Raw genomic sequence first — 17,015 nt, forward strand, 5'->3', positions numbered from 1 at the left:
GCCTTTAACTATATATATGAAGACAGTAACTTTTCTCGAAAGAACAGATACTGTTGATGACCGTAAAGATTTTCCCTGGAATAAATGATGACTAACTGAAACCCTCAGCTGCCGACAGATGTTGATGGACCTCAATGTGGACAGCTGAAAATGTGTGCCCCGACCGGGTCTCGAACCCGGGATCTCCTGCGTACATGGCAGACGGTCTATCCATCTGAGCCACCGAGGACACAGATGAATAGCGCGACTGCAGGGACTTATCCCTTGCACGCTTCCCGTGAGACTCACATTCCCAACTGTCCACAATTCTACATATGTAGCAGGGAAAAGGTGCACGGTCATCAACAGTGTGGTGTCACCGCCAGACACCACACTTGCTAGGTGGTAGCATTAAATCGGCCGCGGTCCATTAGTACATGTCGGACCCGCGTGTCGCCACTGTTAGTGATCGCAGACCGAGCGCCACCACACGGCAGGTCTCGAGAGGCGGACGAGCACTCGCCCCAGTTGTACGGACGACTTTGCTAGCGACTACACTGACGAAGCCGAGCTCCTTTGCCGAGCAGATAGAATAGCCTTCAGCTAAGTCCATGGCTACGACCTAGCAAGGCGCCATTAGCCTTACATAGCAATTGATACTTATCGTATAAAGCATGTCTCATCAAGAACGATGTATACAACAAGGATGGATTAAAAGTTAAGTATTCCAGGAGCTACGTACTTTTCTTTATAGCATTCATTACGTATCCTGTTTCAGACCTATCTCTAGCCTGCGTCAGTAACGCGTGCCTTTCGGCTACTTCCAAGTGGCGTGGTTCTCTTACTACGCCACAACAAACAGTATCTGTTCTTTCGAGAACAGTTACTGTCTTCATATATATAGTTAAAGGCTACCCAGCCAATGCCCTTCGTCTGTGCGAATGCGCACAGGTTGCCCAAACTCTTACGGGAATCGCCAAAGCGTGCGCGAGTAATGAGTGGATGGGCAAATGTCTATAAGGTACATTACATATGTAGAATTGTGGACAGTTGGGAATGTGAGTCACACGGGAAGCGTGCAAGGGATAAGTCCCTGCAGTCGCGCTATTCGTCTGTGTCCTCCGTGGCTCAGATGGATAGAGCGTCTGCCATGTAAGCAGGAGATCCCGGGTTCGAGTCCCGGTCGGGGCACACATTTTCAGCTGTCCACATCGAGGTACATCAACAACACCTGTCGGCAGCTTAGGGTTTCAGTTAGTCATCATTTATAGCCATTTTCAGTCACTGATTCATGTAAATGCAGCCCACAACATTATGAAGCCTCCACTAGCTTGCACATAGCTTTGTTGACAATTCGGCTGCGTGGCTCCGTAGGGCCTGCGCTATACTCGAACCTTGCCATCAGCTCTTACCATCAAAACATCGGGATTCCTCTGATCAGGCCACAGTTTTCCAGTCGTCTAGGGTCCAACCGACATCGTTGTCTGATAGCACTGTCAACACTACGCAAACGCCGTAGTTAAGTGTAGGCCGTCGGCCACTGCGTCGTCCGTGGTGAGAGGTAATGCCTGAAATTTGGTATTCTCGACAGACCCTTGACAGTGTGGGTCTCGGAATATTGAATTCCGTAACAATTTCCGAAATGGATGCTCCATGCGTCTAGCTGCGAGTAACACTCCACGTTCGAAGTGTGTTAATTCGCGTCGCGCGGCCATAATTCCGTCAGAAACGTATTTACGTGAATCACATGAGTAAAAATGACAGCCCTACCAATGCACTACCTTTTTATACCTAGTGTGCGCGATACTGCCGCGCCATCTTTACATGTTCACGTCACAATCCCACGACTTTCGTCACCTTAGCCTACAACCTCTGTTAGACTGATCGTGCAAATCCTTTTCCCCCTCTGACAGTTACAATGACACTGTGCAAACCTCGAAGTTTTTATTAGTTCTATGAATTTTATGTTGTTGTTGTGGTCTTCAGTCCTCAGACTGGTTTGATGCAGCTCTCCATGCTACTCTATCCTGTGCAAGCTTCTTCATGTCCCAGTACCTACTGCAGCCTACATCCTTCTGAATCTGCTTAGTGTATTCATCTCTGGGTCTCCCTCTATGATTTTTTCCCTCCACGCTGCCCTCCAGTACCAAATTGGTGATCCCTTGATGCCTCAGAACATGTCCTACCAACCGATTCCTTCTTCTAGTCAAGTTGTGCCACAAACTCCTCTTCTCCCCAATCCTATTCAATACCTCCTCATTAATTATGTGATCTACCCATCTAATCTTCATCATTCTTCTGTAGCACCACATTTCGAAAGCTTCTATTCTCTTCTTGTCTAAACTATTTATCGTCCACGTTTCACTTCCATACATGGCTACACTCCATACAAATACTTTCAGAAACGACTTCCTGACACTTAAATCAATACTCGATTTAACAAATTTCTCTTCTTCAGAAACGCTTTCCTTTCCATTGCCAGTCTACATTTTATACCCTCTCTACTTCGACCATCATCAGTTATTTTGCTCCCCAAATAGCAAAACTCATTTACTACTTTAAGCGTCTCATTTCCTAATCTAATTCCCGCAGCATCGCCCGATTTAAATCGACTACATTCCATTATTCTCGTTTTGCTTTTGTTGATGTTCATCTTCCTTTCAAGACACTGTCTATTCCATTAAACTAAACGCCAAGTCAATCAAAAAATACATACCGACTTGACGAAAAGGCATTAGCACCGTGATTCAAGAAGCTCACTACCTGAGCATAGGATTTGCCTGGAAGATTCCAGCATTGTAATACAGGGTCGACATGAAGTTTTCGCCCTGATCACAAAAAATTATTTCTAGGTACAGCTATGCGGTTTGGTAATAGTGGTAGTGTAACTCGTGCAGTTTTAATGGATGTACCGAGTGATTCAAAAAGAAAGAACAGATTTTAGTTATTTATTACAAACTAAGTATAACAGATAGATATACATTGCGCATGTTACTGGGTAGAGGAAGGTTCAAAGTTTTGACACAGCTGCGATGTTGTTTTTTTGTGGCGACATGGAGAATATACCAGAACAGAAATGATTTTGTGTGTTGGAATTTGCGCGATGTCAATGCATTGTCAACGTGCATTCCGCCGTCGATTCAGCAAGAATCCGCCTCTGGACAACCAGATTTATGACTGGTATACAAAATCCGCGGAGGATGGTTGCGTATGCAAAGAGAAGAGCATTGGTCGGCCACGCACGTATGATGAAAATGTCGAGCGAAACGAGATGCGCTCACACGGAGCCCTCGGAAGTCCACAAGACGGGTAAGCCAGGAACTTCTACTTGCTCAGACAACGCTGTGGTGTGTTCTGTAATGACGCCTGCATATAAAGCCTCACAAGTTGCAGTTACTACAGCAATTACATCCCGGCACCGTAACATAAGTTACAAATTTTCGTATTTCAGTTATCCAGGATATGGTAGAGGACACTTTTCGCAAACGACTTATCTTTTCGGACGAAAATTGGTTCAAAAAAATGGTTCAAATGGCTCTGAGCACTATGGGACTCAACTTCTGAGGTCATTAGTCCCCTAGAACTTAGAACTAGTTAAACCTAACTAACCTAAGGACATCACAAACATCCATGCCCGAGGCAGGATTCGAACCTGCGACCGTAGCGGTCTTGCGGTTCCAGAGAAAGTTGGTTCAAATGGCTCTGAGCACTATGGGACTTAACTTCTAAGGTCATCAGTCCCCTAGAACTTAGAACTACTTAAACCTAACTAACCTAAGGACATCACACACATCCATGCCCGAGGCAGGATTCGAACCTACAACTGTAGCGGTCGCGCGGTTCCAGACTGTAGCGTCTAGAACCGCTCGGCCACCCTGGCCGGCTTTTCGGACGAATCGACGTTTCATCCATTGGGTAAAGTGAAGCAACATAATATAAGAATTTGGGAGCTACAATATTCTGTCGTCGTCGTCGAACATGAAAAAGACTCACCGAAACTGAATGTGTTTTGTACCGTTTCTGTTCACAAAGTTTACGGATCTTTCTTTTTTGTGGAGGAACCTGTGACAGGAACGTTATACCTGGACATGCTGCAAAATTGGTTCTTTCCTCAACTTCACGAAGATTGCAATGATTTCATTTTTATGCTTGACGCCGCTCCGCTTTACTTTCACCTTGAGTTGCGACGTTATCTTAACACCACATTCCACAACGTTGGATTGGTCAACAAGTTCTCGTTCATTGCTTTTGACCTCCGATGTCACCAGATCTCAAATGTTACGAATTTTTTCTGTGGGGGTGCATAAAAGTCATTGTTGCGCCCATGGCAGCTACTCTTACAAGAGCTGAGAAATCGAACTGTGAAGCTGTCGATTCATTAAACGGGAACATGTTGATTCTTGTGTGGAATGAAATGGACTACCGATTCGATGTTTCTCGAGCAACGCGTGGTGCTTATGTTCGGTTACGGTATAGTGTCTGTGCGAACATAAAACTTTGAACCTTCGTCTATCTTGACTTCTTAAGTAATAGAACCCAGTACGTTGTTCTCGATGGTGAGTGTTCATCGGAGGTGAGGGTATCATCTGGAGTGCCCCAGGGAAGCGTGATAGGTCCGCTGTTGTTTTCTATCTACATAAATGATCTTTTGGATAGGGTGGACAGCAATGTGCGGCTGTTTGCTGATGATGCTATGGTGTACAGGAAGGTGTCGTCGTTGAGTGACTGTAGGAGGATACAAGATAACTTGGATAAGATTTGTGATTGGTGTAAAGAATGGCAGCTAACTCTGAATATAGATAAACGTAAATTAATGCAGACGAATAGGAGGAAGAATCCCGTAATGTTTGAATTCTCGATTAGTAGAGCAGCGCTTGACACAGTCACGTCGATTAAATATTTAGGCGTAACATTGCAGAGCGATATGAGGTGGGACAAGCATGTAATGGCAATTGTGGGGAATGAGGATAGTCGTCGGTTCATAGGTAGAATTTTGGGAACATGTGGTTCATCTGTAAAGGAGACCGCTTATAAAACACTAATACGACCTATTCTTGAGTACTGCTCGAGCGTTTGGGATCCCTATCAGGTCGGATTGAGGGAGGACATAGAAGCAATACAGAGGCGGGCTGCTAGTTTTATTACTGGTAGGTTTGATCATCACGCGAGTGTTACGGAAATGCTTCAGGAACTCGGGTGGGAGTTCTTCTCGTGAATCGCTACTGAGGAAATTTAGAGAACCAGCATTTGAGGCAGGCTGCAGTAAAATTTTACTGCCGCCAAGTTATATTTCGCGGAAAGACCACGAAGATAAGATAAGAGAGATTAGGGCTCGTACAGAGGCATATAGGCAGTCATTTTTCCCTCGTTCTGTTTGGGAGTGGAACAGGGAGAGAAGATGCTAGTTGTGGTACGAGGTACCCTCCGCCACGCACCGTATGGTGGATTGCGGAGTATGTATGTAGATGTAGATGTAGATGTATCCAGTGACACGAGCAACATGTCTATCTTTCATAGTTAGTTCGCAACAAACAACTTAAATCTGTCCTTTCTTTTTGAATCACCCTGCACTTCAATATGTGCTCTAACTCTAGTCTGCACCTCACTTAATGAATTTTTAGCACGGGTGGTGTTTCAACAAGATGGGGTTATTTGTTCATTTCCTGACAGATGGATTGGTAGAAAAGGTCGAATATCTCGACCATCACTGTGGTATGCGTACTGTAAGACCTTCCGTACACACACCATCAGATTATTTGACTTGTCGCTCTAACGAAGTAGGCGAGTGTCAGCAATATGTCTCGTGGTCTTATCGTGGCGTGTTTATCTTCTGCCGTTAGGTCAGACGATAGAAATGCCACTAGCACGCTTAGAGTAGCAGATTGACGGTGACCAACTTTAAACAGAGCTGGATTAATTTTCACACACATTAATTAAAATAATAACAAGCATAAAAATTACTTAACTTGGTTCTGGATGCTATTTACAATTGACAGTCTGAAGTCCCTTTGGTATTGGTACCTTAATCTTATTCTCACATATATCTCTGATACTTGACAAAAGTGTCTATATATTTATCTTCATGGCTATGTACAGGAATATGGTAATCTTATTAGGCACAGACTGAAACTTGACTATAGACTGGTACAGACAAATGTAGAACTATTACAGGCTGTTGCAGAGGAATGCAGACTGGTACAGACTATTGCAGACTGGTACAGACTGGTGCAGACCGACTAATCGGAGGTCTGTACACTCACAACACCTCGCTCGATCATGTAGCACTGCGTGAGTGTGATCTGCGAGGAGAAAAGGTTCTACGTTAGCAGCAATCTCATTGGCTGCGTTACATATTAATACGCAGATCGGCGGAAGCAGAATTTGGTCCGTCTCTATGGCAGCGCCATCTCGTAGTGCGGAGACGGACGAGTGCTGCGCCTGCGCTGTTGTGCTTAGTGGGGCGCGCTCTAGTGGGAAAGTTGTGTACACACTGACTATGTGGAACTATGTACACAACCACCTCATTCACCAGACGTAATCCCTCTTGACGTTAAGGATAACGCGTTTAGTTAATCAGTTTCTTATATTCAAATTCTTACGGCACGAATACGAGATGCTGTACAGACGGTGAGGAAAGAGATGATGTGAAACACACGGAGAGGAATTGAGTATCGCCTTCAGTCAGCAAACGGAGCACATGCGGGAGTGTATCCATAGAAAACTTTACCACGAGTTCAGCTACCATTTGCAACAAGCCGCACAGCTGTATGCAGCATAGAAACAACTTCTTATAATTGTTGTGTACATAGTTCCGCGTAGTCAGCTCGTACACAACTTTCCCACTAGAGAGTGCCCCGCTAAGCACAACAGCGCAGACGCAGCGCTCGTCCATCTCCACACTACGAGATGGCGCTGCCATAGAGATGGACCAAATTCTGCTTCCGCCGATCCCCGTATTAATATGTAACGCAGCCAATGAGATTGCTGCTAACGTAGAGCCTTTTCTCCTCGCGGATCACACTCGCGCAGTGATACCTGAACGCGCGAGGTATTATAACGAGTGTACAGACCTCCGATTAGTCTGCATTTACCGAGCGAGGTGGCGCAGTGGTTAGCACACTGGACTCGCATTCGGGAGGACGACGGTTCAATCCCGTCTCCGGCCATCCTGATTTAGGTTTTCCGTGATTTCCCTAAATCGTTTCAAGCAAATGCCGGGATGGTTCCTTTGAAAGGGCACGGCCGATTTCCTTCCCCATCCTTAGATAACCCGAGCTTGCGCTCCGTCTCTAATGACCTCGTTGTCGACGGGACGTTAAACACCACTAACCTAACCTAAGTCTGCATTTGTCTGTACCAGTCTATAGTCAAGTTTCAGTCTGCGCCTAATAAGATTATCATATTCCTGTACATAGCCATGAAGATAAATATATAGACACTTTTGTCAAGTATCAGAGATATGTGAGAATAAGATTAATGTACCAAGACCAAAGGAACTTCAGATTGTCAATTGTAAACAGCATCCAGAATCAAGTTACGTAATGTCTACGCTTTTTATTATTTTAATAAATGTGTGTGAAAATTAATTAACTTCTGTTTAAAGTTGGTCGCCATCAATCTGCTGCTCTAAGCGTGCAAGTGGCATTTCTATCGTCTCACCTAACGGCAGAAGATAAACACGCCACGATAAGACCACGAGACATATTGCTGACACTCGCCTACTTCGCTAGAGCGACAAGTCAAATAATCTGATGGTGTGTGTACTGAAGGTCTTACAGTACGCACACCACAATGATAGTGGACAGAGTTGACGCTCGCCCTGTACGGTAGCAGCCACGTGTGGGGGGCCAATAACTGACAGTCCTCGGCTGGGAGCAAACGGCCGGCTCACCTGCATCATGTCGTCGATCTCGCGGATGACCTCGTCGGCGGTCTTGATGGGCTCCTTGTCGGCGTTGAGGCCCGACAGGATGAGCGCGTGCATGTCCAGGTCACTGGCCACCGCCTCGTCCTCCGAGCTCAGGTCCAGAGGGTCCTCGTCAGGGGACAGCTTGTCCTGCGAGAGAAGCACACGGGTAAGTATTGGACAGAGGTACGGCGCGCAGCGCGCGAGCCAAACGTGCGAAAGCCTCGCTTTGCTGACGCTGATTCTTCATACTGTGATACTACATCCAATTTGGTTGCGCATATGTATAACTAAATGGCTCATACAGTCACCTGGTCCAGTCGCAGACTGCCCATCCAGGGGCAACGAAACTATGGCTTCCAGTATTCTATATACTGGGTGGTTGCAATTAAAATGCTGCTACTCACAGAAGTGCAGCGGGCGCCGAGACTTGATAGATATGCTGATGTGAAACTTCTTGGCAGTCTAGACCGAGACTGGAACTCGGGTCTTTTGCCTTTCGCGTGCTCTTCCACTTGCCCGCGAAAGGCGAAGGTCCCGAGTTCCAGTCTCGGTACGACACACAGTTTTAATCTGCCAGGAAGTTTCATATCAGCGCACACTCCGCTGCAGAGTGAAAATCTCATTCTGGAAACATCCCTCAGGCTGTGCCTAAAGCCGTCGGCACACGGACCGTGCTGTCGAACGTTAACATTGAGTGCGCCAAGTTCAACGTGCTGCTGAACGCTGAGGAACGATGCGACTTGTGCATACGGTACGTGAGCCACAACGTGGTAAATGCGATCGCAACGCACTCCAGCGGCAGTTGAGGGATGTTTTTAGTTCGTAAATCACACTGATTACTCAACGGGCGAGCGTAAAATTCCCACGTCAGCTCTATTAAAACGCACATTTCCTCCTTCGTCCACGAAAAGGAAAGTACCATGTCCAATAAATAAGGACACAGGCTTATAAAAGATCCATTACAAACAGTGCGGTACAATGGAATGCTTCTCCGCTTAAGATGAACATTATTTCATCATTCCCACATTTTAATAAAATCACAAGGTGAGTCTTACTTGATAACTGTTCCTACCAAGTAGCAGAATCGTGCAACATGTGAATTACGAAGCGTAAAAGAAAAAGGAGCAAAATATCTTTATACAAGTAGCGCAAGCTGTCCTGTAGATTAAGCCTACCGAATAAAGTCACCCCTCAAAAAAAGGAACTTATATTTACATAGCATCAAATATTATAGTATATACTTATATTAAACTAATAATAAAGTGTCAGAACCTAATAAAAACGCGAATCTTAAGGGAAAAAATTTGGGAGTGTCAAGTAACGAACCACCGCCGTCAATAAAATTCTTTGTCTAGGAGACTGACGCTGCTCATTACGCTAAACCAACAACACATCCTGTGTCACTAATCACATTATGTTACACCATGCTGAAAACCTTAATCGTAGACATCTTACTAACTGAAATTTAATTATAACAAATTGTACCAAGAACAATGCGTTTTGGGTGGATCTTCAGTGTGTCGCTGCCTTCAAATAGGCTACTCTCATAATACCCAAGTTACAACAATTCTTTTGCCACGAATATGATGTTTCTCATTATTTTATTGGAACGAATAACGCAGTTAACAACGGGTTTTCCAGTGATTCTTAATTTGCTGGTGCTCAGAAACGGCATATATACATATAGGCTTGAAATGAATGCCAATATGGCGCCTCAGAACTCTGTACTGAAGGGAGATGGCGTGCGTGTGACGTAGGTGGCGTTGTGCCATCTCATTGGTCATCGCTCAGACGCACGCTCAGAATATCTGACATGCCAGATATTGCTCTGCACGTTCGGAAAGACCCCCGAACATGGTATTCCACGGTATGACGTCAGAAGCTCGGCACGCTCAAAGCTCAACGTTCGGATGCACGGTCCGTGTGCCGACGGCTTAAGCCATGTCTCCGCAACATCCTTTCTTCCAGGAGTGCTAGTTCTGCAAGGTTTGCAGGAGAGCTCTCGTGAAGTTTGGAAGGTAGGAGACGAGGTACTGGCAGAAGTAAAGCTGTGAGGACGGGGCGTGAGTCGTCTTTGGGTAGCTCAGTTGGTAGAGCACTTGCCCACGAAAGGCAAAAGTCCCGACTTCGAGTCTCGGTCAGACAGACAGTTTTAATCAGCCACGAAGTTTCATATCAGCGCACACTCCGCTGCAGAGTGAAAATCTCAATATGCTGATGTGTTAATGCGGAACCGATTTACGCTGGAAACAAAAATTAGTTCCACTTTTGGCTACCAGGTGCAAATATGGTGCTGTGAATGCGTGAAAGGCGTATAGAAATGTTTCCGTATGTAATGGATGAGGAATGGGACGTGGGCACAAAAGGTCAAAGAAGTGTGAATATTGATTTTATTGTTAACTATCACTTACACGGTGTGGAGACGTCGATGAAGCGCTCTACAGCGCCAGACTTGCACCTGGTGGCAAAAACTGGAACTAATTCTTTTTAAAGCGTAAATCCGTTTCAGATTAACGCATTAGCATATCTACCAAGTTTCGCTGCCACACGACAACTACAGCCCAGACTGTACCTCTGTAAGAAGCTGCACTTTAATTATGACCACCCAGTAATTATTGACATGATTTAAAAATTTAAAATGGTATCATAATCTACTTATTAAGAGATTTAATAAGTCATGTAATAAAGACAGAAACAGTGTACGAGAGTGTGCTGAAAAGTAACGTCTCGGAATTTATGTGAAAACTCTTACAGGTTTTTAAATAAAACAAATGTTATTAACATGCCCTCTGTAGCGTGTCAACATGGCAGTGTGTAACGTAGCTATGCCGCTGCCTGAGAAACAGCGTGCTGTAATCGAGTTTGGAATTCGAAGAGACCGTCCGCCTGCGGCAATCCGGCGCCTTGGATTCACTGTCATCCATCATCATCCATAGAGTCCCCACTTGGCCCCACCGGATTTTCATCTGTTTCCAGAACTTAACAAACACCTCCGAGGACTTCACTTTGATGGTGATGAAGCGGTACAAGCAGAAGTGAGGCCCGTCAAGAAAGCCAAACATTCTACAGTGACGGTATCACCAAACTGGACTCTCATTGGGAGGAAAGAACGTTAATAACGTTTGTTTTATTTGAAAAGATGTAAGAGTTTTCAAGTAAAGAACTCGGGATCATTACTTTTGAGGACGCTCTCACTTACATGGCAGCGTAATTCACGGCGTGCAAATTACTCGAACTACACTCCTGGAAATTGAAATAAGAACACCGTGAATTCATTGTCCCAGGAAGGGGAAACTTTATTGACACATTCCTGGGGTCAGATACATCACATGATCACACTGACAGAACCACAGGCACATAGACACAGGCAACACAGCATGCACAATGTCGGCACTAGTAAGTGTATATCCACCTTTCGCAGCAATGCAGGCTGCTATTCTCCCATGGAGACGATCGTAGAGATGCTGGATGTAGTCCTGTGGAACGGCTTGCCATGCCATTTCCACCTGGCGCCTCAGTTGGACCAGCGTTCGTGCTGGACGTGCAGACCGCGTGAGACGACGCTTCATCCAGTCCCAAACATGCTCAATGGGGGACAGATCCGGAGATCTTGCTGGCCAGGGTAGTTGACTTACACCTTCTAGAGCACGTTGGGTGGCACGGGATACATGCGGACGTGCATTGTCCTGTTGGAACAGCAAGTTCCCTTGCCGGTCTAGGAATGGTAGAACGATGGGTTCGATGACGGTTTGGATGTACCGTGCACTATTCAGTGTCCCCTCGACGATCACCAGTGGTGTACGGCCAGTGTAGGAGATCGCTCCCCACACCATGATGCCGGGTGTTGGCCCTGTGTGCCTCGGTCGTATGCAGTCCTGATTGTGGCGCTCACCTGCACGGCGCCAAACACGCATACGACCATCATTGGCACCAAGGCAGAAGCGACTCTCATCGCTGAAGACGACACGTCTCCATTCGTCCCTCCATTCACGCCTGTCGCGACACCACTGCAGGCGGGCTGCACGATGTTGGGGCGTGAGCGGAAGACGGCGTAACGGTGTGCGGGACCGTAGCCCAGCTTCATGGAGACGGTTGCGAATGGTCCTCGCCGATACCCCAGGAGCAACAGTGTCCCTAATTTGCTGGGAAGTGGCGGTGCGGTCCCCTACGGCACTGCGTAGGATCCTACGGTCTTGGCGTGCATCCGTGCGTCGCTGCGGTCCGGTCCCAGGTCGACGGGCACGTGCACCTTCCGCCGACCACTGGCGACAACATCGATGTACTGTGGAGACCTCACGCCCCACGTGTTGAGCAATTCGGCGGTACGTCCACCCGGCCTCCCGCATGCCCACTATACGCCCTCGCTCAAAGTCCGTCAACTGCACATACGGTTCACGTCCACGCTGTCGCGGCATGCTACCAGTGTTAAAGACTGCAATGGAGCTCCGTATGCCACGGCAAACTGGCTGACACTGACGGCGGCGGTGCACAAATGCTGCGCAGCTAGCGCCATTCGACGACCAACACCGCGGTTCCTGGTGTGTCCGCTGTGCCGTGCGTGTGATCATTGCTTGTACAGCCCTCTCGCAGTGTCCGGAGCAAGTATGGTGGGTCTGACACACCGGTGTCAATGTGTTCTTTTTTCCATTTCCAGGAGTGTATATGCATCCAGTATTTTACAATGACAACACTTAACTACTTCCAACAAACTTTACACCTAATCTGATATCTTTTCGAAAATTTTTCACGCTGACAACGTCCTGCAAGATGATAGAAAGGAAAAATTTTACCGTTTCTGGATTTTCGCTGTTCATGTAGCAAAGCTATAACGTCAGGCATGGCGTTTTAATTAATTATTTATTTACTACCGACTCTATTCGCAGCGCAGTTTGCGGACAGTACCCCGCATGTACCACTCAATGTGCTTGCAAAATCACATCATTGAAAGACACAATGTTCAGGTGATATGTCATAAACATTCAAATGAGTGAAAAACTAACTTCATCTTAAAGCAGTGCGCCAACTGACCACATCACACTCACTCAGTTTGTGGCAATGACAGCGACTTCCAACAAACACTAACATAATTTCAAACCTTTTTTAAAACTATTTTTCGCTTACAGCCCCACAAAATAAAGGAAAACGGTTTCTCGCTCGCTGAATGTTCATTTTTCATGCGGTAAAACCAGTTTTGGGTTTGACTCTTCGATTAGCCTACGGCTGAATAATCTGAAACCAAAACAGTAAACACAGTCAGAGTTTTGCGTCTTCAACTATAAAGATTTTATATGCTTAACGTCAAATATTAAATACACTTACTCATTTGTGAAACAATCTGACGTTTGAAGCGGTTTCATAAACGGAAATTCGATGCACAAAAGAAATAACATATCATCATTCAATCTGTAAAGGAATAAATTTGGGCCAGGTTAATTTTAAAACAACGCCTTTGTTACGGTAACTGCTGGTCGTCAGCAAGAGCCGGTGCCCGTTAGAGAAGATCCTCACTTTGAAGAGCGGTGCCGTGAACAGAGGGACATCTTTCTAGGGAGGGGGGGGGGGGGGGAGTTTAGGCCGGTCTTCCAGTATCAGATTTCTTTGCCAAAGTTGATATGTCAAAGAAATTTGATGGTGCAAGAGGGAACTTTGTGAAATCTCCCCTGTCGTCAAATAAATATGATTAATTTGATCATAAAAGTCGTTCGTCTTCTGTTCACTGCAAAGTGAAATGTAGGCGCTGGGAGCGCTGAGTGTGTTTGTAAACATAGGCAGGTGGAATATGCTGCAGGTGACTTCATGTCCGCAATCACAGCCACAGCCATCCACCTCTCACCTGGAAACATCCAGGCAAGCCGGAATAGAAGATGTGGTCACACTCTAAAATAAAAAATTCTTGCTTAGCTTTCCATTCTACTCTGTCTATTTTTGAACTCTAGATGCCACACGTTGAAAAGCACTTCATCTGTTTCGTACTATTTATTAATTTTGTAGTTGTTGGAAAACTAATTCCATTAATTAAATTATTCAAAAATAAAAATAGTTCTTATCGCCCATATAGTGTATTAAACCTTTATTTACGTTCACATATTTCCCCTTCAGCACTTTATAAATTGCTTTATACGGCCGGCCAGGAGTGGCCCATCGGTTCTAGGCGCTACAGTCTGGGGCCGCGTGACCGCTACGGTCGTACGTTCGAATCCTGCCTTGGGCATGGATGTGCATGATGTCCTTAAGTTAGTTAGGTTTAAGTAGTTCTAAGTTCTAGGGGACTGATGACCTCAGAAGTTAAGTCCCATAGTGCTCAGAGCCATTTGAACCACTTTGCTTTATACGTTTCTGAGATTATTTTGGGTGAAATTACAATGAAATGAACACCCTTAGTTGCTTACAGGCGTTGACATACGTCAACGGGGACAAATGAAAATGTGTGCCCCGACCGGGACTCGAACCCGGGATCTCCTGGTTTCATGGCAGACGCTCTCTATCCATCTGAGCCACCGACGACACAGAGGAGAGCGCGACTGCAGGGATTTATCTCTGGCACGCCTCCCGCGAAACCCACATTCTCAACGTATTGTCCCGCACTACATTCGTAGTGCCCCCGCCCATTATACTCATTACTCGCGGCGCGTTGCCGATTCCCGTAAGAGTTCGGGCACTGTTTGTGCATTCGCACAGAAGAAGAAGATGGTCAAGTGGCCGGTGAGCCTTAACTATATATTTACTAAGATGGTATCTGTTCTTTCGGACATGTCCGAAGAAGGGACAGAATGGTAGGCTACGTATTAAGACACCAGGGAGCAATATCTGTGCTAGGAGAGGGAGCTGTAGAGGGAAAGACGGAGACTGGAATACATGGAACAAATAACTGAAGATGCTTGGTGCCCGCCCGGCATCACCTGTTTACATAATGTGGCCGCCGTGTTTAATGGTTGTGATTAGGGAGCTCCCGTGAGAACTAGTGAAGTGCGTCGCGCCAAGATAAAGCACCCGAGTGTGCTTATTCATGCCATGACAGCCACGCGCCACCGATCTATTCCGAGGAGAATCAATGCCGTCATTCTCGTGATAAGCGACAACTCGAGCTGGCAGGGGGCAAAGCCTAACTACCGTGACACGGCAGTCGGGCTCCAGGAAGGCGTGTGCATCCACAAGGCCCGACCTCCATTTCAGACGTTTCTTCGGCTCCGTCCTAGAGGTGCACGATGTTGCCAGATCAGCGTTGCTGCTGATAATAATCGACCCAAAAACAGCGATCTTAAAAGATGGATTTGTTGTTGTTGTTGTGGTCTTCAGTCCTGAGACTGGTTTGATGCAGCTCTCCATGCTACTCTATCCTGTGCAAGCTTCTTCATCTCCCAGTACCTACTGCAACCTACATCCTTCTGAATCTGCTTAGTGTATTGATCTCTTGGTCTCCCTCTACGATTTTTACCCTCCACGCTGCCCTCCAATGCTAAATTTGTGATCCCTTGATGCCTCAAAACATAAGATGGATTTATACAGGGTGAAAAGTATTTAAACCGACAAACTCTGGGAGGTTGTAGGGGGCATCAAAACAAATATTTTTCCCTAATGTCATATTTGCCTATGAGGATTATTTAAACCGGTGGAGGCCGTATTACGCTCTTCAATTGTTAGAGGCCGTATTACGATCTTCAGTTGTTAGAGGCCGTATTATGCTCTTCAGTTGTAGGCAACTGCTGTCCACCAGTGTAGTAGTGCATTGTCTCTGTTTACTAATGGAGCGATACACCTGGAGTGAGTACACTGATATGGTTGGTGCGTACTACGTAGCGCACCACAACGGACGAGCTGCACAGCGGGTTCATCAACAACTATATCCTAATCGCCGTATCCCGCATCATACGACCTTTGCTGCTGTGTACCAACGTCTGCGTGAGACCGGGTCATTTGGCAGATTACCTGGGCAGGGACGCCGTCGCACGGTAAGAACGCTGCAATTTGAGGAAGCTGTCCTGCAGCATGTGGAGCGGGATCCTTCAATCAGCACTCGTGCGATTGCACGTAACATGGGGACGAATCAGACGAATGTAAGAACAGTCCTTCGAGAGCAATTGTTACGTCCATTTCACTTACTGCGTGTCCACAACCTGGAACCAGTTGATTATCCACCCAGAGCACAGTTTTCGCAGTGGTACCTGGAACAGTGTGAAATGCATCCTACATTTCCATCCTCTGTGTTGTTTACTGATGAAGCAACGTTCGGCCGTGATGCACAATTCGCATTTTTGGAGTGAGGATAACCCACATGCCACAGTTATTAGCGCTCGTCAAGTGCGGTTCTTCGTTAATGTGTGGGTCGGTGTTGTTGGGGAGTGTTTAATTGTGCCGTATCCGCTATCTAGGCCATTAAATGGCAGACACTATCACAATTTTCTCGCCAGAGCATTGCCAGAATTACTGGAAGACGTCCCGCTCCCTACAAGACAACGCATGTGGTTCCAACACGACGGGGCGCCGGCACATTTCAGTCGTTGTGTGCGTCGATTCCTGGACCGACGGTTTCCAGAAACGTGGATTGGCAGAGGTGGTCCTGTACCATGGCCTGCTCGATCCCCAGATATGTCCCCTCTGGACGTTTTTGTGTGGGGAGAGATGCGCAACGTTGTTTACGCAACTCATGTTGCATCAGAAGAGGGTCTGGTTTCCAGGATAGTAGCAGCGCAGGAACGATTCAGGATGCTCCTGGGGTTTTTGCCCGTGTCAGACAGAACATGTGGTGTAACCTTTGTTTACATGTCAATGGAGGCATTTTTGAAAATCTACTGTACTTGAAAATGGATTGTGTTAATGTGTTGTCTCTTGGTCATTAAAAAATGGAAAATTGTTTGTTGGTTTAATTAATTTGCCGCCAGAGAAATCTTCCTCTACCGGTTTAAATACTCCTCATAGGAAAAAATGACATTAGGGAAAAATATTTGTTTTGATGTCCCCTACAACCTCCCAGAGTTTGTCGGTCTAAATACTTTTCACCCTGTAGAGTAACACAATGAGCTACACACAAATACATCCAGTATTATACTGTACAGGGTGTATCAAAAGGAATCATTCTATCTGTCACGTCTATATTTCTGAAACTAATAAACATATACAATGAATTTTA

The 17,015-nt window shown here is 46.1% G+C and overlaps 1 protein-coding gene across 1 annotated transcript in view; it reads right to left on the reverse strand.

Moving 5' to 3' along the window:
* Positions 1-17,015, reverse strand: part of LOC126210099 (fasciculation and elongation protein zeta-2) — a 465,381-nt gene that overhangs the window by 63,385 nt on the left and 384,981 nt on the right. The window contains exon 3 of the mRNA XM_049939235.1: positions 7,871-8,035. Within this exon, the coding sequence (XP_049795192.1) occupies positions 7,871-8,035 (165 nt within the window). The remainder of the gene's footprint in view (positions 1-7,870; positions 8,036-17,015) is intronic.

The sequence above is a fragment of the Schistocerca nitens genome, chromosome 10 (assembly GCF_023898315.1).
Source record: "Schistocerca nitens isolate TAMUIC-IGC-003100 chromosome 10, iqSchNite1.1, whole genome shotgun sequence".
In the NCBI taxonomy this organism is placed as follows: domain Eukaryota; kingdom Metazoa; phylum Arthropoda; class Insecta; order Orthoptera; family Acrididae; genus Schistocerca; species Schistocerca nitens.